The sequence below is a fragment of the Acanthopagrus latus genome, chromosome 9, assembly GCF_904848185.1.
Source record: "Acanthopagrus latus isolate v.2019 chromosome 9, fAcaLat1.1, whole genome shotgun sequence".
NCBI lineage: Eukaryota > Metazoa > Chordata > Actinopteri > Spariformes > Sparidae > Acanthopagrus > Acanthopagrus latus.
Genome location: NC_051047.1, coordinates 1,267,069 through 1,289,628, shown reverse-complemented (window position 1 = coordinate 1,289,628; position 22,560 = coordinate 1,267,069). Strand labels below are relative to the sequence as shown.

The 22,560-nt window shown below is 41.8% G+C and overlaps 1 protein-coding gene across 1 annotated transcript in view; it reads left to right on the top strand.

The window, feature by feature from the left end:
* The window catches only part of mao (monoamine oxidase), a 50,029-nt gene that overhangs the window by 1,187 nt on the left and 26,282 nt on the right, over window positions 1–22,560 (top strand). The window contains exon 2 of the mRNA XM_037110262.1: window positions 21,972–22,066. Coding sequence (XP_036966157.1) covers window positions 21,972–22,066 — 95 coding nt within the window. The remainder of the gene's footprint in view (window positions 1–21,971; window positions 22,067–22,560) is intronic.

Sequence of the window (22,560 nt, the reverse complement as noted above, 5' to 3'; positions counted from 1 at the left end):
GCCTTCAGCATGCACTTATCCAGTCGAACAAAAATGATGTGTTTTAGCTTTGCAAGAAGACTGCAAAGACATGCACATAGGAGACTGTCCGCCTTTGTGATTGTGATTGATGTTGTGAAACTATGTCTTACTATCTAACCAAATATTTTTTTGTGCCTAACCGTAACAAAGCAGCTATGACTGAAATATGAGGGAAAATAAAAGAAAATAATGATAATACAAACAGTACTTATGAAGTGACCAGTACAACAGCAGGTTTCAACCCAGCTACACCCCAGTCTCATAGGTAGGAGTCCTGTACTAACCCATTTGACCTTGACAGTTTGGTCTGAAGCAGACACTATTTCAGAATGTGAGTTGATGGAACTGGACCAACAATGACGCTCCAGGAAAAACACCATTTACATTTAGGGCATTTGGCAGGGCTTTTGTCCAACGCGACTTACAGTAATTCACACATACACTGGTGCCATGCAAGGTGCAGACCAGCACATCAGGAGCAGTTTCGGGTTCAGTATCTTTCCCTAGGACACTTCGGCATGCAGACCAGGGGAAATGAACCAGCCACCTTCCAGTAACAAGGTGCTGGCTCTACTCCTGAGCCACAGCCACCCACACCACTCCAAAAGAGCCATATTAAACCCATCTTTCTCATGAGAGGTGGAGAAAATAATCTGAGCAGGATTTCCTGTTGATTAAAACAATTCTGTGGCTGTAATAGAATAATTAGATTAAAGCATTGGACAAACTACTTGAAGTATCTATGTGCTGGACGACAAAGTTGTACTATGGTGTTTCATGACTTGATTTTGACGCATTAGCATTTCTGCAGCTACATACATTTTACAACAGTCATACTACCATGAAGTGTGCCTTGAACAGTGTTTTTGGTGCTAAGTGCAGCAGGAGGATTTAAATGTCCGTCAAGTTGTTCTGTCGACTGATGTTGTTTTGCCTGACAGTGACCAAACCTGTCCTTTCTGTCCCCCCTGCCTAACCTCCTCCACTCTCTGTCAGAGTGACAGGTCAATCGACCGCTTGCCTGCCTGCACGTCTGTCTGTCTGTATGTCAGACAGAGAAGAATTTAGGTCAGTGTCAGTTCTAATACCAGTCAAACTGCCACAACAAATTCTAGAGAAAAAAGTCAATCTAATAACATTGTCAGACAGCCCCCCGCCGGCTGTCTCCTGCCCTGCCTCTCTTCCCTTGTGTCACATTACCTTCTTGTAATTACACCATTTATTTATACCCCTGCCCTTTCCTGGGTTACAATGAGGTCCACACATAACAATCACTGTCCAATCGAAGGAGAGATGAAACAAGGAAGTACTGCTTTCTCTCTTTGCTGCTATCTCTGTGTGTTTCTCCATTTGCCTGCAAATGCAATTGTCATGGCATGCTCCTGCCTTCCAGCCACCGGCAGGTCTTCGGCTCTCGAGGGGCAGCCGGCACTTTCTGTGCAAACGTTAAACACTTGTGACAGGCTGTTATCAAACCAGCAGCCAAGAGGATGCTGAGCAAGAGGGGGGAGGAGAGACAGAGGAGTGAAAGACACAAATAATGGGGAAGAGAAGGAGCGAACCGCTTCCTCCTGTTTGGTCTAAGCAGCTGTGAATGTGAGAAATCAAATGAGGCAAAACTGGGAAACAAGAAAGGAGACCGAATGAAGAACATGTGAGAATTAAGGAAGGAAGAAAGATAAATGAATGTTGCAAGGAGAGAAAATCAGGAACTTGATGTTGTGGTGAAAATGAGGAGAGGTAGGATGCATTGAAACACACAGACTGCAGGAATAATTGTTTAATAGGACCCATCGCTCCTCACTTGACTCAGCGTTGCCATGCAGTTAGATGCAGCTGTCCCCAAACAAACTGTGCAGTAGGTGATATAGGGGACACGGCTGCAATCCCTGGGCTGTGAGCCTAAACACTGCAAGATTCCTCTTCTCCACAGACCGTTCCCCAGAGAAGTCAGCAGCTAAGTTAAATGAGTATAAATTTACAACATGCTTAATAGAAATCATGGCTAAGTTTACCATGTATGCATTGACATATTACTGAAAGCACCAAATACTGGGAAGGACTAATATGCACAGTTGTGTTTTTTGCACTTGAAATTTGCACAGTCCGTTTTCCTCTGCAAAATGTTTACTTTATTTAGCATGCTTAAGTAACTTGCCAAGAACAGGATTTGTATTGTGAATCTTTTCTACTATTTGAACAGGTATTTTGGGTCATTCCAGAATTAGAGGACATTTGGGCTTTGGAATTTTCAAAAAATCAACCTTCTATTTGACAAATTTCTGTTACATATTCATCAATAATAGGCATTAAACTGTATAAAAAAAGCTTTATTGGCTCATCTCAGGCATAAAAGTATTTTTTATAACATGTTTCATTTGATTTTTGCTTGGTAATTGCAAGCCTGTTAACAGAAGGGTTGCAAATGCTAATTTTACCTTTTTTCTCACAAATCTATGCTAGCTGTTTCGCTAGCTGTCAGCATTTTCCAAGATGACAAACTTATACTAATTTAATAAGTAAAAAAAAAAGTTTTTGTATTTACATTATTCTGGAAATATGCATAACAGGGTTGCGTGAGGTAAAGTAAGACGTTCAAGCAAGGCTGACAATGTTATAAAAACATGAAAAATATGAGCGAGGGTGTGGGTGGCTGTAGCTCAGTGGGTAGAGCAGGTTGACTAGTGATCGGAAGGTCGCTGGTTCAAATTAAGCTGCATGTCGAAGTGTCCTTGAGCGAGATACTGAACCCCACATTGCTCATCAGTGAGGGCCCTGCGATGAACTGGTGACTTGTCCAGGGAGCACATATATGAAGAACAAAATAAAGTAGATTTAAATGTCATTTTGACAGTTTTTATTGGAGTTCAATGTGGTCACCAAGGGTGTGGGACAAGAGGAAAATATCATATTAGAGGGTACTCCAGACTTATTTGGTATTTTAAAAAATATTTTCATATCATTTTTTCTCCCAGTTTATTTAGAGTTGGTCTCTGGACAAGCAAAAGTTACACAACAACTGCATGATTTTGTAATTTTTAAATTTATTACTTGAAATTTCATAGGTGGGACGTAAAATGTCCTCCAATTTTGGAATGGCCCATTTGCACACAGTAAACTGAAAAGTTCACTTTCTCAGATGACACCGTCGCCTCTTGATTCTTAAACAATGTCCGTCACATGCTTGCAGTTCTGTTGTCTCCCATCTTCACAAACTGTGATTTTTTGGAGGATTATCAGGAATTTTGGGGCCTATCACTGATTGCTAGAAGCAGTATCAGCAGATTCTGATCATCAATCAAAAAGTCGTTCCTTTACTTTTCTTGTTAGCTATTAGTTACATAACACTAAACTGTCAAAATAATATGTATTGAGGGCCACTACTCCACTACCTGGTCACTGAATGTCTCTGATAACTTTCATGTACGACAGAAGTTTGGTGAAATGTACTGTAGTACTCTGATGAAATAATGTCTGGAACTCCAAACTCAAAGTACTTTTACATCCAAAACGTAATCAGAAGTGTAGTTCTTTAGTACATTAATGTACTGTACACTTGTTCTGTCAATTAAACTGCAGTTCATTGTTTTACACCTCATGCTCCTGTAAACTGAAACTCTCAATTCTGCGTGGGTTTAGCGCCCCGTGTAAGCTATTAACTCAGTTTGTGTTGTCCTGCCAGATTCAAAACAGATTTACAGTGCACTCTTTAATCAGCAACAATAATAAAAATATTTGATACTGAGATGGAGAGTCACATTTAAGAATCTTCATATTCTTACAGGTCTCATGCTGAGTAGCCAGTCAGTGATAGTGGAAGAAGCTCTCTGTGGTAGTCTGTGTGTTGAGTGGTAGTTAGTTCAGTTGTGTCTTTTGCTCAGTGACAGTGCGTTTGTCCCCACAACATAATCTGTAATCGCTAATGGCCGCAAGACGGGATATATCTTTAGCACTGCGGTACACTATGGAATTTTAGTGGCACATAGACAAGAAGTCTTGTGTGTTTCTCTGGTCGACCGTTATACAGATCACTGATCAAACTATTGATTATTAATGGGCACAATTTGCTCAATCCCTTGCTGCCTTTAAAAGACACTCACAGACACCTTCAACTGTTTAGTCTGCACTATACACAGTTGGTCTTCAGGTGAAGCTGAATCTACATCATATCCTAAAGATCGATTATGGCAGCACAAACCCTTAGCCTCTCTGACAGCTTGTCTAATAACCATCAGCATAGATGCAATCCTAGAACACCACTTTGTCCAGCTGTGCAAACAAGAGAACCAGTTGGCTGAGCTGCTAGATATAATCATTAGATGGACAGCTCCATGTGTTTCCATATATAATTTTCTGCACGCCTGCACCTCTGTGTTTGTCTTGTGTGTGAACTAAAGCAATGATAACTGTGCAGCCGTAATCTCAGCTGTATCAGTCTTTTAAATGACGTTGATTATGAAAAAGGCACATGTAGAGGATGGATGTTTACACAAGAAAATGTCCTCATCATTATCTGTGATATTCTAAGCAAGGGATTTGACACAGGTGTTCTGTGGGAAATGTCCCCATTTTCCATTTCTCTTCAGTGTTTGTTACAGTGTTTGTTAATTATTTCTCAGCTGCTGTCAGAGGGCTTTGCCCTTATTGTGAGCTGTATTCAGTGTTTGCATGAAGGTAAATTGTGACATTTACATGATTCAGTACAGTCACACTGCAGTTCAAAGACTGGAATGTAAAATGACAATTAACTGTTTTGTGGAGGGGTCTTTTTTTCTTCCTTGAGTCCAGCCAAGAATAGTACTACACACAAACTTGTGATTATTTTCCACATAGATGTGAGGTCAAATTATTGAAATACAACATGCATTTAGAATATGGGATGAGAGAGAGTCCATAGAGTGGACTGCCATGTCCTGAACCTAGAGACCTAAACATAGGCATCTACCAGGAGCCAGACTGGAATATTGTACATGATGTACAAAGCAGTTTTCATCTGTATAAAACATTCATTGCAAACTCAAAGGTAATTCATCACACATTGTTCTTGCCTACATAGATAACAACAGTTGCTCATATCAATCCTGTCTGGTCTCTCTCACACCTTGCTGTCTGAATTTCAAGCTCATGTAATTGTTTGTTGCCCACAAACAGCCAATCAGTGTCTCCGTGCTTAGAATACGAGACAAGGAAAATGTGATTGCAGTGTGTCTTGTTAGTCTCCCAGTATGGATCAATATGGAGCCTTTCAGGGGCCTGATTCAAGTGGCTCACCTGTCACTCAGCTAGTATTGGATTTTTTGTTTGTGTTCCTGTGAAAAGAACATTAGCTGAGGTGCAGACTGAACACACATCTGAGTAACTTTTCAAGTAGATAAGATGTTGCATGTTGACAACATTTAGCATCTTGGCATCATGCAGAATCATTTGGGAAGACTTCATTTGTCAAATGGTTTGTTGAGAATTCTTGCACCCAACAGAGACTCCAGGTCTCTCTCTTCTTTCTCCACTCTGTAATGTTGCCTTGAAATAGAGTACATTTCCCCTACAGCTCCAATCAGTAGTCAGAACTACATAACAACACACCCAACAATTTAAGTCTCCTCTGTGGACCACTGTTGCAGTCAGGTTGATAAACAGGTGTGAGGATAAATTCCCTTTTTAATCCCTGAATTTTAAAATATACATGCTGCTCTATCCACCCATTACATGGCTACAGGTGTTTGTTCCTGAAGGAGGTATGGCTTTGCACCTGACTCTCGCCCTCAGGGCTGGCTAGATCTGGTCAGCCTAGCAGTGGCTCAGCCTCCACCAAACCCTCAACACACAGCACAGTTTTGTTTTGATAGAAAGACCCATAGCAGAAGAAATGACATATATTGTGACATACTGTGATTTTTTAAAACACAAGGGTTTTAAAAAACAGACTATGTTTGAGTCCTTTTTTCTATATGTATATAAGATAATGTGTGTTGATGATGAATTGAACAGTCTCACAGCCTTGGGAATGAAGATGGTCTGTATCTTTTTTTCAGATGGCAGCAGGGTGAACAGACTGTGGCTAGGGCAGGCATCTCGCTTCACCAATATGTAGCCATTGCCTTGACTTTAATTGTGGTCTGCGTGCTTCAACATATATGGTTTGATAATTAAATGTACCTTACCTATATTGAGGTATATGGAGTATTTCATCTCTGACAGCTGGGTCAAAGCCTGTCTTCCTGTGCATGCCGTGTTGAACTGTGTCAGTGCACAGGGCAGGGCTAGTTTTCCTCCCCCCTGTAGAGGAGCTACAAGCATCCTCGCCACTGGTTCCAGGTTCAGGTTATGGAGCAGTAGGTTGGTTGACGGCATTTGGAGTTGTGATACGATTGAGAAACATCAGTTTCTTTGCCTGGTTTTCTCTCTGGGGCCGACGTTCGGTCATTTTGGTTGAAGTGTTGCACTGGATGTTCGTCTTCAGCTTGGGTTACTGTCAGTCAAACCAGATCCCTATATTTGCTGTATGTGTAAGCATGCTTTGTGCCTTTCTTTTTTTAAGTATTTTTTTGGCTTTATTTGATAGTTCAGCTGAAGAGGGAGAGAGGAAACAGGGAGAGAGAGAGGGAATGACATGCAGCAAATGGTCCCCGGGCCGGGAGTCAAACCCGGGTCTGCTGCAGCAAGGACGAAGCCTCTGCACATGGGATGCCCGCTCTACCAACTGAGTTAAACGGTGCCCCTTTCTTTTTTTATGGGGCAGGGGGTGGCGGTGGACGATGACACTGGTCTGGCTGGCCACTTGAGAGATGCCATTGTTGGAAATTCTCTGTCTGCTGCACTCAATCCAAACCCCATACTCCCTTTTCTGATTTTGACAAGTTTATGTAATCTAATGTAAAAAGGCTTCAGTAGAAGGGGGCATAGAGATGTGAAATAAAGAAATACATCAAAAATGTAGTGAGGATTAAAGCTGGCTGCTGCATTCGCATGTTCTGCCGTCATCATAGCAAATTTAAGGTTGGTCAAAGGTATTTTGTTTTGTACAAAAATTCATGGAAACACATTAATGCATAATAGTGTGTATAGATATGAAGAAGACATGTCATTGTTGAATTGATGTTAGACTTAGAGCAGAATGTGTCTGGCAACTCATCTGCTGTCAGTGAAGCCTGCTAATGTGATTTAGACTATTACAAATGGTCAACACTGGGGAACAGCAGGTAGCAAGAGCAATTGGATGAGAAAATATAACAACAGGTGTTAAGCCAGAGATGGAACAATTAGTCAGATGAGGGAGAACATCGAAAGGCTAGTGACAGCAGAGAGATAAGGGCAGAGACAGGAACTGGCCAGTGGACTTTTGCTGACAGCTGTGTTGTAAATGTAAATGCAGTTCATATATCCAAACAACCATTACTGACAAACAGCATGCCATATGGTCAAGACCACAAGTTAAGTAGCTCAGGAAATGGTTTAGGTAAGACATCTACAATAGGATTCACATTAGCTCTAAAAGAGTCATCATTGTCAGCCTCATTTATTAGCCATTTATTGTGTGAGAAAATATTTAGACTTAAATTAAGAGAACAAGAAACTAGGAACACTCAACATCAGGCTCAATTTTTAACTACAACCTAGCTGCTGTGTCTGCAAGCACTGAGCACAACCATGATTCAACCATCCATACATCCAATCCCCTGAACCACTTGTTTGCCAGTTCATGGTTGCAGGGTGCTGCAGTCTGTCCAGTTTCTCAGCATGCTGGGTAAGAGGCGGACAAAAACCTGGACATGTTGTCACTTAATCACAAAATTACTACAAATATTCAACAGAAAACTCCCGAAACACAAGAAAACATGTATCACCTCCTGACACTGATCACATTTTATTTTGTTAATGGTCTGTAACAGATGTGGAAAGAACTATGCTCCACTGTTCTGAAATACAAAACTCCAAAAAATTGGGGATATTGGGTCTTTCACTTGATTGTTTATTGTGTGACATATCTGATTTTTTATGTAATTTGACTTCTATTGCATATTTAGTGTGAATGCTGAAGGCATTATTGTTCTTCTGGAATTTATTAAAGTTTTTATTCTTCTTCTCCTACAGTTCTTGAGCTATTGAAACCATTCAAGTATCAAAATGTGCAGGACATGTGAGCTTCTATTTTTCTTTCTTCTACCTTTCATAATTTTGGAAATATTAAGCTTTTTATGCAAAATTTTGCCCATTCATCCTTATGGGGATTTTTTCAAATTTCATTCAGCTATAACTTCAGCATACGTTCAGCTATTGAAACCATTCAGCTATTAAAACGTTCAGCTTTTTAAGCTCTTTCAGCCTTCTGCTTTTCAGCTTTTCAACCTTTTCATAAATTCAGCTTTTTATGAAAAAAATTTAATATTGCAGCAAATGGGAAAAGCTTCAAATCCTCGACTTTCAACCTCTTCTTCTCCCTCAAAGAGTCACAAAACCTTGAACTACTGGGCTTGTATTCAGTTTTTAAAGATATGGTATGGTTTTGGACTAATCACAGTTTTAGTTTGAAGAACTTTTAGCCCGTCTTCTGACTTTATAATGGGTGTGTATTGTGTGAGCTAGAGTGCGTGACATCATCAACTGCTGCACCCCAGAGTGTAGAGCAGCTCCAAAAGTGAGAAATAAATTCTCTTCAGCTTGATTTAGATCCAAAACCTTTCACTCAACATGGACAATGTATACATAGAAATGTAGGAAATCTTGTTGGCTTTCAGATGGTGGTCTTATTTTAGATGTACGAGTTACAGTTTTGGATGTGGAAGCCCTGGAGCGACAAGAAGTGAAGTAGCCGCCCCATAAGCCCCAATGTTAATTTTGAGCCTAAAGTTCTAGAGGACAGCAGACGGTACGTTGTCTCTCGCGTTTGTGCCCTCATTTCTCACTTTCCAGAAATAAAAACCAGATCAGAGATCAGCAATATCTCCTCTCACACACCATATAGATGTTTTGACCCTAACTATTAACGTTTTTTGTAAAATCGCAGGGGTTTGGGAGGCATTTTCCCATTCATTCTTATGGGGACAGCGTGTGTATCTGTAGAATGTGTGTGTATTGCGTTGGCTAGAGTGAGTGACACAATGACTTGATTGGAGAGCAGCTGGAACACTGGAGAGAGAATTCTCTTCAGCTGGATTTGAATCCAACATCTTTTCCTTTACATAGAAGATGCAGCCATTTTAAGCTCTTTCTGCCTTTAACTTTCAACCGATTCAGTGTTTTTTTCACCTTTTTAAGTTCTTTCTGCTTTTAACTGTCCACCGTTCCAGTGTTTTTTCATGTTTTTAACCTCTTTCTGCCCTCTTGCTCTAGACCTTTTTAGCCTTTTCAGATATTCATCTTTCTGCCTTTTCAGCTCCTTCAAACATTCTGCTTCATGTTCAGATATGAAAATGTTCAACTTTTTAAACTCTTTCAGCCCTCCTCAGCTTATCTGCCTTTTCATCTTTTAAAAATATTCAACTTTGTACCTTTGCCACTTTTTTATACATTTTGCTTCATGTTCCGCTACAGAAACTGTTCAACTATCAATATGTTCAACTTTTAAAGCTCTTTCTGCCTTTAACTTTCCACTTTTTCAGTCTTTTTCACCTTTTTAAGATCTTTCTGCCCTCTTATTCTACAACTTTTGGGCCTTTTCTGTCTTTTTTCTCCTTTTGAAGCTCTTTCGGCCCTCTTGCTCTACACCTTTTTAGCCTTTTCAGATGTTCATCTTTCTGCCTTTTCAACTCCTTTAAACATTCCGCTTCATGTTCAGCTTTGAAAATGTTCAACTTTTTAAACTCTTTCAGCCCTCTTCAGCTTTTCTGTCTTTCCATCTTTTGAAAATATTCATCTCTCTGCCTTTTGAGCTTCTTTATACATTCAGCTTCATGTTGAGCTACAGAAACTGTTCAGCTATCAGCGTGTTCAGCTTTTTATGCTCTTTCTGCCTCTACCTTTTCAGCTTTTTCAGCTTTTCAGCAGTACATTCAGCAGATTTCCCTTCGGCCTTCAGCATTCACACTGTATTTTCGCAGGAAATGCAATTTGTCTAGTTAAAACATGAAATACTACTTACACTAATTTTAAATTCAATTTGATGAAAATCATTTCAACTTTACTGAAATAAATTAAATCTTCAACACTATTTGATATACCTGAAGCAATCACAGAAATGTTCATATTTGTAAATAGGGGTCAGACAGTCATGAGCTTTGTGCACAAATGCCTTTGGAATATCTGTGTGTGTGCGTGTGTGTGTGTGTGTGCGTGTGTGTGTGTGTGTGTGTGTGTGTGTGTGTGTGTGTGTGTGTGTGTGCGCGCATGTGTGTGTGTGTATGTGCGCGCATATTATGTATAACAGCTTTCACTGCACTGGGGATTTGTGCTTAAAGTGCCCTAAACTCCTTCCTGAAAGAAACATTGCTTGGTGTCTGTTTATTGCAGAGACGTTTGTAAAATGAATGCTGAAAATTCATCAAACAAACTTGCACGGAAATGAAAAAGCGATGAAATGATATAAACAAACAAAACAAAAGGTGCATTATTAGCAGCTCAGTGAACTTCTATTCAGTGAGCACAAAGCCATAACTCTGCTTCCTGTGTAGTGCCATAAGACTGTCACATTTTCTGTGTTGCTGCGCTTCACTTCAGTCTGTCCACAACCAAGGTTAGTTCAACTCCTCAGAACTTCTTTATATCTAATATCTGCTCAAATTTGCACCTCCTTTTTAAAGATGAGTCTTGAATTCTGTGCAAATGCAAATGCACAAAGGAGGGAGATGCACTTCAAACCAGCTGCATTTCAAATGACAGGACGACTACGCTCAAAGGCATTTGTTTGATATATATGAGGCATGTCTTTAGGTGCAGAAATGATATTAAATCTGTCTCAGAGTGAGGAGAGGAGGATGAGAAATCTGTGCTCTCTCTTTTTGATTCTCCATGGTTTCCACCAAAGACTGGCTAACCTTTTTCCTCCATTTGTTATCCCTTTAGGCAAATTTTTCATGGCTGGGGGTAGAATGGAAAAACCTAAGGATATTTAAAGGAAAAGTTAACCTTTTTTTTTTCAAGCTTGTTGTAATCTTTAAAACCAGTTTTAAGGCAAGATTAGGATTTGGAGCCTAAGACCTGCATTCAATTAGTAATAAGGTTTAACTGTAACTAGGGATGTCTCGATCAGGTTTTTTTTACCCTGATCTGATCCAAGTCCTTTAATAGTCAGTATCTGCCGATAGCGAGTCCCGATCCGATACTTAGCCTTAACTAATATTTTCCTGGATAATACAGCTGCATTAAGAAAGTAGCTGCATTCCTTAATCGTTTTTTATTTTGTTGAAACATGGTTCTTCCTTATTCTGGTTAAAGAGTAGATCATCCTGATTATTACTGTTCACGCAAAAACATGTAGCTGCAGCAGACAGAGAAGGACAAGCAACTACTTTTACTACTAAGCACGCTATTACTGGCACCGGTGGTTCAACATAATACAGTGTTACTACTTATGATTATGCATTAGTAAGATAAAAGAGGTTGCAGTACACTTAAGTAGTTACACATGCCCAACAATATAGGTCATTATTTGTCCTTATTGGTAAGAGAATTTCAGCACAGTGTCAAAGTAGGAGGACACTGAACAGCAGCAACAGATAATCAAATAAACTAACAGACTTTACATTCAGATGATTCATAAACATCCTTAGCAGCTAACATTCAGCTTCATAGCATAATTAGCTTTTTTGTTGATTTGCTTTATTTTAATTTAAGCTGGCTAGTACAAATGCAACATCTTTATAAAACATGGTATTGTTTTAATGATATAAAAGCATACCTCTGCAGTGGGATTTATTTTCCTCCGCCTCTTCTCTCTGTTTTCTAAATTATGCATCTGAAGGCTCAGACCTCGAAATGGAACAATGGAAAACGTATGACCTACCTCCTGACCTGAGATGTACCCCCCTACTTTCAGCACAGTCAGTGCTTACGTGACACAGCACCCCAAATGTGCAGGCAGGGTCATGGCTGATCAAATGAGGAGGAATGTTCCTCCTGTTATGTTGTAAAAGAGACTATTTTAACCCAAACTTTGTTTTTCTAAACCTAACCAATCAGTGGCCTTAAGCTTCAAGATATGTCACTCTACCTAATGCTCTTACATAATATTAGGACATGAAAGTCTCTGTGGTAAAGTCAGAAATAATACATGCTATTCAATGTCCTCACAGACTTGAAAAACCTAGTTAGGTCTAGGCACCAAAACTACTTCAGGTTTAGGAAAAGAGGATGCCCTGGGTTAGAATAACTACTTTCAGTCTCCTACCATATAGTAACATAAAGTATGCAAATCACGTAATTACATCAATTACATAATGTTACATTGTTTCTGTATGTTGACTTTTTTACCCGGCACAACTTAAAAACGTACTCTTAAACCGTGTAAGCTGGAAATAAAGCCCAGTCTCGGTGTATGACCCATTCAGCCACCCTGACCATCCCCCATCATGGATCTCTCTTGCTCTGTATACTACTGCAATGGAAGGGCACATGCAGAAGTGATGCCAGAGGGGTAACTGGTGCGCAAACATAGAAGCGTAAGGTCAGTGACCATGCACCTGTGTTTGATAGGATGAAGTGAGAATGGGTTAGCAAAACAATATGTTCCAAACAGGATACAAACCACAGTCTCCCTGATATTCTACTAACCTTGCCAGCCACAGATTGCTATCTGCCTCTTCACTGTCTCTATACAATAAGGCCAAAACAAGCCCCCTAAAACAGTAGTCTTAAAAATAGAAGACAGCATCCTTGTTCTGTGTAAAAGTGCATTCCAAAGATTACCTTAAGTTAATATGAGGCTTTAGCAGTCTTGAGTATTTCAAATCAAATAGCTTTGACAGATGTTTTAGAATAACATTCCCTCTTTGTATTTCTCCTTCATGTGTTGCAATGTGTACAGATAGTAATGCAAAGAAGAGTCAAACTGATGTTTTTGCATATTCTGTTCCCCATCACTTACGGAACATTGAAACTGCTTGAGAGGGGGATCTGTTCAAAGTCAGTATGAGAAGGAGGAATGATGACAGTGATTAAAAAGGGTTTCATTTTTCATATAGGCAGCTTCCTATAATTTCAAGACAGACTTCAATAAATTTGAATCTATCCTTAAATGTTACCCTAATGCACAGTGCAGTATCTCAACCTGGCAAATGCCCCTTTAAATCTTTGTCCAGGTCTTAAACATTGCAGACACACCCATTGCACCAGGCAACAATGTTTTGTGACTGGTTGTGAGTGTGTGGTATGCAGGTTGTCTTTCAGATGTGTCAGAGTGCAGCAAAAAAAGAAACAACTCTCGGACTGCAGATGTTTTTTCCAGTGTGGAAATCTTTCTCTCTTCTCTCTGTAATCCCAAGAAAAAAAAAAGATCAGTATAAATTGTGTATCCTTTAATTGTTTCATTCTTTCCTGTACACACTTTTATATTTCCACAGCAAAAATCTCACATTTTCTTTCTTTCTTTTGGTCCTTGCTGCACGAGTTAAATTTCTTTCATTTTCTGCCCCTTTGTTTTTCCTCACAGCTGATGTTGATTTTTGATCGATTTTAGCTTATGCGCGTCTTCATTTCGTGGTGGGGTAATGGAAGCAAACAGCAGGGGAAAGTTTTTAGCCTGAATCCTTTGAAGTTATGGTAGCTTTTCACTAATCTGTAGGTCCAATTTAAGCAAGGGTTTTTTATTATAGAAGATGATGTCTCAATTAAGACAAACAAGCCTTCTGATCAAAGCAATATCCCAACAGGATGCTACTTTTTGCAGTGATAGCTGTAGGCATAAACTAGAGGTGCACACAGATGCTCTTTGTTTCTCGAAGACAGACACTGACCTTTTGAGCTGAGTGAAGGTAATGGCATCAAATTAACGGGGGAAGATTTGTGAGCCTCCTCTGGTCAAGGCTAATGCTTTCTTCAAAGCCTTGTGGAGTGGGTGTGTTTGTACAATGGTGAAAGGCTAAAGTTGGGTAATACAGAACAAACTATGGTTTAGCTAATATAAACAGGGCTAGTTTCAACATAGCCTCACCAAGATTTGGAAGGAGAAAGTGGGAAGGAAATTAGTGTGCGGTTAGAACGGAATTTAGGGTGAAGTTGAGGAAATATTTGCACAGATGGTGCTACCTGCTGAGAGTTCAGCTCTGAGCTGTTTCATTCTCTGCTGTCTGTTCTAAGCTAGCTCCTGCTGTCGTGTTCTGCATTTATCAAACTTGGTCCGGCACATGCTAAAATTATATGGACATACATATATGTTTGTGTGCTCATGGCAGTATGGGGTGTTTTTAATGGTTTAGGTGACATTACTTAAAACCTTCATACATTTCCACACTGGCATGTCAAGTTTGTGTGAACTTTTAAAGAGAAGCAATAGAAAGCATTGGTTTGTGCATTGCCCAGGACAGGAAGTCTCTACAGTGGGTGATTAAAACTGTCCAGAACATCACTGGTACAATCTACTATGTTAATTGCACAGCCCTATGTTGTAAAATGATGAATCAATAAACCTTGTCCCTGTACAGTGACATCTTAGACAATAGTGTGCTTTCAACTCTGCGGCAAGGTTTCATAACTGCCACTGCCTTAATATTACAAGGTTCTTCCCAATGTGGTGTGGAAAAACTTGACTGACCTGCACAGAGCCCTGATCTAATAATGTTGGGATAGAAAGAGTTACAAAATGGAAGGGGATAAGTCAGGGGGCTCTGGTTTAACTTGTTGGAGACAATTTTAGGTGACTCACAACTGGAGCGCATCTACTGCTTAGATCGGCATTAAAACTCTCCCAGTTGAACGTCAGTATTAAATATTACATTTTTTTTCCAATTGCTAACACACTAAAATGACATGCATAGCCCAAATATTTAAACTGACACAGAGGGAAAACCTTTTTTCAAGTCTCCAAAACTTTAAACACATTTTCTGCCTTACACACATTTTGCCATTCCAATTAGCACTTTTTAAATGCACTGAACACGGTTCTCTGCATAAGACACAACAATCTTACATAAAGTCACATGTTTGCCATTTCAGTACACTGCCATTCAAAATTACACTGCATGAGCTAAATGGCCACTATATGTGCCACCTGGCCAAATAATTGTTACTGTAATTGTTACCACTTCAATCAGGAAGTAAGCACTAAAAGACCACAGGTGAGCACCTTTTCTTCCAACAACAATGGAAGACGTTGCAGAGAGAGCAAGAGGAAGAGGGAGGGTGAGAATGAGAGGGGGAGGAAGAGTGAGGGGGAGAGCTGGTAGAGGAGCTCATGGCCAAAGAAGATAACAGCTTTCAAATGAAATCAGAGCAACCTTAGCTGATCATGTCATCAACCATGGGCTGACACTGCAAGAGGATGGACAGAGAGTGCAGCCTCCCGCATTGTTGCATTTTTTTTTCTGTAATTTTCTTTTTCAGTTTACTGTTTTGTGAGCATATTTGTGTTCATTCTAATGTAGATTTATATATCTGCTGTGCATATGTTGCACTGACATGCTTCAACAGCATGTGGCCCTCATTTATCAGACAAACGTACGGCAGAAAACTGACACCACATTTTTGTAAAATAAAATATGATCGTAGATTCAATAGTGCACACACGTGTCACAGTGGAGCGCAGCTTCAGGGCAGGTGGCTCCATCTCGGACTGGCAGGGGGAACACTGCTGTATACCCCAGACAAAGTGTGCAATATTACAGTTTTTACCCATTGTTTGAACACTATAGACACATGCTTGAACCAAAGTAACATAACTTGGAGCTGTTGTTACTATACCTTAAACAAAATGTAACCATACCTTAAACAAAAGCACTGCTTTGCGCTTCAGTTGCAATTCTGTAACACTTGCACACTTGCTCCTTTCTGCAACACACTTGCTCCTGCACATTACACACTATTTCATACATAAGACACTTCAAAAAGTGAAATCTCAGGGTACCACTAGGAACACACTTCTATTCAAAATACAACACGCATTGGTTAATTGGAAATACTTAGACACACACCTGAAAATACTTACTTAGAAAACTTAGAACACCTATTAGCCAGCTACAAAAAGGCCTCAGTTAAGCCATTTTGAGAACTTTGCTGTACAGGATAGTCCAGAGCAGCCTAAGTTTGTTGTAGTCCGGGATAATTTTAGTTTCCATCAGGCTGCTCTGGTCCAGAACTGGTTCACTAACTATGATCAATTTGAAGTTGTGTACTTGCCCCCTTACTCCCCATTTCTAAATCCTGTAGAGTCATTTTTTTCTGCTTGGAGATGGCGCATATATGACCGCCACCACATGCCTGCATGCCATATTTTCCCTGATGCTTAGCAAGAGAACACATTGCTTGTGATGTTGATGAGATCCTGTGGCCAGACCCCTACAGATGGCATGATCCACAAGCTCACTTTGCTTTAACTGAATTTACTGTACTGTAAAATACACTACTGTAATGACATGATTTTGAATTGAGTATTTCATTTTTTGGTTGTTGCGAAAATGTGCCTTCTGTGGAACGGAATCAAAACATTGAAAACGAAAGACGGCAGTGTTTTACATGAAGTAGACTAGTGTGTTGCTGCTGATCTGAAAGTGTATTCATATGATGCAAGTGGGTATCATTTTGTCATTAGAGTGACATTTTGACAAAGGATTGTTAGGTGTTGATAGCAGAGTTTCAATTTGACTCCTTCTCTGAACTACCATGTTATCGTGGTGGAGGGGTTTGAGTACCCGAATGATCCTAGGAGCTATGTTGTCTGGGGCTTAATGCCCCTGGTAGGATCTCCCAAGGCAAACAGGTGCTAGGTGACGGGTCAGACTAAGAGTGGTTCCAATGCCCCTGATGGCAAGTATAAAAACAAGGACGTTCACGTTGCCTGGAATGGCATTACCGGGGCCTCATCCTGGAGCCAGGCCTGGGGTTGGGGTGAACGAGAGGGTCGTTTCCCTGTGCCTTCAGGCCGGGGATAGGTCTGCTACTGGTACTACGGGTACTCTGCACTGTTGTTTGGCCTGTAAGCCGAAACAACAGTGCAGAGTACCCAGCCTTCTTGGAGGACCTGGGAGGGGTACTGGAGAGTGCTCCAACCGGGGACTCCGTCATTCTACTGGGGGACTTCAACGCTCACGTGGGCAGCGACAGTGTTACCTGGAGTGGTGTGACTGGGAGGAACAGCCTCCCCGATCTGAACCCGAGTGGTGTTTTGTTACTTGACTTCTGTGCTAGTCACAGTTTCTCCATAACACCATGTTCAAGCAAGGTGTCCATCAGTGCATGTGGCACCAGGACACCCTAGGCCGGAGGTCAATGATCGACTTTGTGGTCGTGTCATCTGACCTCCGGCCGTATGTCTTGGACACTCGGGTGAAGAGAGGGGCTGAGCTGTCAACTGATCACCACCTGGTGGTGAGTTGGATCCGCTGGCAAGGGAGGAAGCTGGACAGACTTGGCAGACCCAAACGTATTGTGAGGGTCTGCTGGGAACGTCTGGTGGGACCCTCTGTCAGGGAGGTCTTTAACTCCCACCTCCGGAAGAGCTTTGTCCAGATCCCGAGGGAGGCTTGGGACATTGAGTCCGAATGGACCATGTTCTCCACTTCCATTGTTGATGTGGCTGTTCGGCACTGTGGCCGTAAGGTCTCCGGTACCTGTCGTGGTAGCAATCCTCGAACCCAGTGGTGGACACCGGAAGTAAGGGATGCTGTCAAGCTGAAGAAGGAGTCCTATCGAACCTGGTTGGCTCGGGGGACTCCTGAGGCAGCTGATGGGTACCGGCAGGCCAAGCGAGCGGCAGCACGGGCAGTCGTGGAAGCAAAAACTCGGGTCTGGGAAAAGTTCGGGGAGGCCATGGAGGAGGACTACCGGTCAGCCTCGAGGAAATTCTGGCAAACCATCCGGCGCCTCAGGAGAGGGAAGCAGCCCTCCACCAACAGTGTTTACGGTGGAGGTGGGGAGCTGTTGACCTCGACTGAGGCTATCGTCATGCAGTGGAAGGAATACTTTGAGGATCTCCTCAATCCTACTGACAGGTCTTCCATAGAGGAAGCAGGGACTGGGGACTCAGAGGTGGATACATTCATCACCCAAACCGAAGTCACTGAGGTAGTTGGGAAGCTCCTCAGTGGAAAGGCACCAGGAATGGATGAGATCCACCCTGAGTACCTCAAGTCTCTGGATGTTGTGGGGCTGTCTTGGTTGACACGTGTCTGCAGCATCGTGTGGCAGTCGGGGACAGTGCCTCTGGACTCGCAGACCGGGGTGGTGGGCCCTCTATTCAGAAAGGGGGACCGGAGGGTGTGCTCCAATTATCGGGGGATCACACTCCTCAGCCACCCTGGGAAAGTCTAGTCCAGGGTACTGGAGAGGAGAATTTGGCCGAAAGTCGAACCTCAGATTCAGGAGGAACAATGCGGTTTTCATCCTGGCCGTGGAACACTGGACCAGCTCTATACCCTCCACAGGGTGCTCGAGGGTTCATGGGAATTTGCCCAACCAGTCCGCATGTATTTTGTGGACTTGGAGAAAGCATTTGACCGTGTCCCTCGTGGCATTCTGTGGGAGGTGCTCTGGGAGTACGGGGTCGGAGGCCTTCTGCTAAGGGCTATACGGTCCCTGTACGACCGGAGCAGGAGCCTTGTTCACATTGCCGGCAGTAAATCAGACCTGTTCCCGGTGCATGTTGGACTCTGGCAGGGCTGCCCTTTGTCATCGGTTTTTGGAATTCACTGGAATTTCTAGGTGCAGTCGGGGCCCGGAGGGGGTCTGGTTCAGGAGCAACTGGATTTCATCTCTGCTTTTTGCGGACGATGTTGTCTTGTTGGCTCTGTCGAGCCAGGACCTTCATGTTCTGGGGTGGTTTGCAGCCGAGTGTGAAGCAGCTGGGATGAAAACCAGCACCTCCAAGTCCGAGGCCATGGTGGCTCCCTCCGGGTTGGGGTAGAGTTCTTGCCTCAAGTGGAGGAGTTCAAGTATCTTGGGGTCTTGTTCACGAGTGAGGGAAGGATGGAGTGTGAGATTGACAGGTGGATCAGTGCAGCGGCCGCAGTAATGCGGTCGTTGTATCGGTCTGTCGTGGTGAAGAGAGAGCTGAGCCGAAAGGCGAAGCTCTCAATTTAGCGGTCAATCTACGTTCCTACCCTCACCTATGGTCATGAACTTTGTGTCATGACCAAAAGAATAAGAACCCGGATACAAGCGGCCGAAATGAGTTTCCTCCGCAGGGTTGCGGGGCGCTCCCTTAGAGATAGGGTGAGGAGCTCTGTCACCCAGAAGGAGCTCAGAGTAGAGCCGCTGCTTCTCCACATCGAGAGGAGCCAGCTGAGGTTGCTCGGGCATCTATATCGGATGCCCCCGGATGCCTTCCTCGGGAGGTGTTCCTGGCATGCCCCACCGGGAGGAGACCCCGAGGAAGACCCAGGACATGCTGGAGTGACTATGTCACTCGGCTGGCCTGGGAACGCCTTGGGGTCCCCCTGGAGGAGCTAGAGGAAGTGTCAATGGTGAGGGAAGTCTGGGTGTTCCTGCTCAGGCAGCTGCCCCCACGACCTGGCCCCGGATAAGCGGAAGAAAATAGATGGATGGATGGATGGAAGGAGTTTCAATTTGACGTAGATGTGAATGGTTTATTTCCCAGTGTTGTTGACACAATAAGCCAAGTTTTGCAAAACTTGTTCAAGCAATGGGCAAAAACTGTATTTTGGCCTGTTCAGTTTTGCACAACATTGCATTAGTGAATGGAGTGCCTTTGATATGCCGGCGCTGCCAGGATGCCGATCTCCATCTCAGAAAAGTTTCTCTTCTTGCCAGTGTTTCTTCTCTCCATGTTTGACCTCAGTGGGCGAGGCCTCCGAACCCGGAATATTTAAGGGCGTAACATGTTAATGATGATCGAATTCAGCCGCCGCATTTATCAAGACCCGATCATTTGTACGCTGGAATTGGTCAGATACGAATGTTTCATAAATCACACGTGTGTCTTAAACTACTTATGTAGTTTTGGTTGCAGTGCTTTATTTTGCAGGATATATGAGGTATTTTGCAGTTTGGGTGTGTGGTTTTGTGAATTGTGTTAAGTATTTTGAAAAAAACAGCCTAGTTTGCAAAATTGTGTTAGAAAAAACTGTGACAACTGTAAAACATTTGTTTTTATTTTTAAAAATCTGTGTACATGAAAACATATGCAACAAGCAGGTTATGACTCCCAATGTTAATTTCCAATCACAGAGCTTAAAAGTAGCATGGCACTCAGTAGAGCACTTACCTTTGCCAAGGCCCAACAGTTCCCTTTTATAATCACTCATAGATACCAGCCACATTTATACACCTGAATTTTCATCAAGATCCATGCTTAATGGGGTCTATCCCACATCCAAGTTTTAATGGAAATCTGTTCAGTAGTTTTTGTGTTACAAACCAACCAACACATGGACACAGATTAACATATAAGCTCCCTGGCATTCCTAATGAGTGTGTTAAATATTATAGTATAATATAGAGTTAAATATTGCACTGTTAAGAAAATTTAAAATACAATCTGCAGTTTGAATCACAACTCTGACTGGCTTCTTCTTCTAATCAACAATGGCTGAGGCATATAAGTATTGTCGTTTGCCATGCCAAACTGACAGGCACAATAAGTGGTGGCTATAACATAATGCTATGGGGTTGTCAGGAGACTCTTGTGTCATAGATGAAGCTACATTAAAGATGTACAGTATTTTTTAAAAAAACGATTGAAATAGAAAATAAACATTTCTGAACCGAACAGTTCTTCTTACTCGGCACTTCTGTTTGAACACAAATGGTTGAAGTCAGGATCCTAAATCCTGTGGAAACCTTTTATTGAAGAGTGAAGGCTGCTGTTGCATCATATCATAAATATGGGTATGATGTTTTGGTGCCCACATACTTTTTGTGGTATTTTGTAAGTATGCATTAATCTCTCTCATAAATAAATCACCATCTGTCTATGGCTGATTTCTGTGCTCTACAGCAGGCTTTTAAACATCTGCTACACTGACATAGTCCAGTGCTGCTGGGGCATATGCTCACACTAATTCTCCTGCATATGTGTGTTCATGCCTAAATGCATTTATGTTATGTCTTATTCAATTACAGTTATGACAGGGCTTGCCTTAGGTCAGTGTGTAAAAGCTTTTGCCTTAGCCTGTGTGCCAGAATTTATGGGTGGTCAATGTGTCAGTCAGAAAGACAGCATATATGAAAGTCCTACCTTACTCTTTGCTCTACCTTCTTCTCCCTCACATGATCAGCAGGTCAGCTGGCTTGAGATGTAATGTGGAAGTTTCTCTCTTTCCCACCCCCTCTTCTCTTCCTATAGCTCTCTCACAATACAGCCAAATCATCCAAAAGGCAAATGTTAGTCATAAACCCTTCACTTAATCTTTTTTCAAAAGAGACCTGCATACATAAATAATCTATTCATAAACATACACAGCATAAAGGAAAACAATTCAGACAGACATTGTTAGAAATTGTACAATAGTGTGCTGACTCATAGAAGAGAAACAGGATTGATTCCTATACACAATGAAATCTCCATAATCACACTGATAATCCCCTTCATCCAACTGTTCTGAAGTTACCTGAGCAAGAAGGGTAACTCTGAGGGTAAGCCTCACATGATGAAGTACTGCTTTCAAAAAGGATGCGGCCCTAAGCCATTCTGTCAAGTTTGTGTGGTTTTAGTGTGAACACACTACAAATTGAAACTAAAGAAAGGAATAACAACTCACCCAAAGTCACACATATTTTTTCATGCAAAACAAACAATGCCAGCATATGACAACCATGCACAAGCAGTAAATGAGTGCGATTTTGCTGTAGCTCAGAAAGTGTATTATACGTGTCTCTACTCACCGCTCTATCTCTCCTTTCATTTGCAGGTTTGAGTGCAGCAAAGCTGTTGAAAGCCAGTGGACTGAACCCTGTGGTCCTGGAGGCCAGAGATCGGGTCGGTGGTCGCACCTTCACTGTGCGGGTAAGAACAGGAGAGCTGAAACTAATGCAGATGCTTCTGTTAATGCAGCTGAATTCAGTTGTTCAATTATGAATAATAATAATTGAAAAAATAATGCAAAACAAAATTTAATCACTGTATTTCACAAAACGCAGCTCAAATTGGCAGTGTTGGACAAGCTACTTGGTGTAGTGAGCTAAGCTACAAGTTACTCTAGATTAAATTTAGCTTTACTACACTAAAGCTACCCCCCAGAGAAATGTAGCAAGCTAAGCTACATAGATATGGCAAAAGTAGCTTAACTACATCAAAGTGTTGTCTTTTTATATTGGAACAACTTCATTCCAAGTCAAAGCTACCTCAGTGATCAATAAATCTGTCACTCAGACAGATAAGCAGGCAAAAGTGTTATATTCAGTTGTTTATTAAACAATAAACTGTGCCCTTTTTTGTATATTGTATTATTCAACTCAGATCAATGCACACTTAATTCTACATCCATGGACAATCATGCA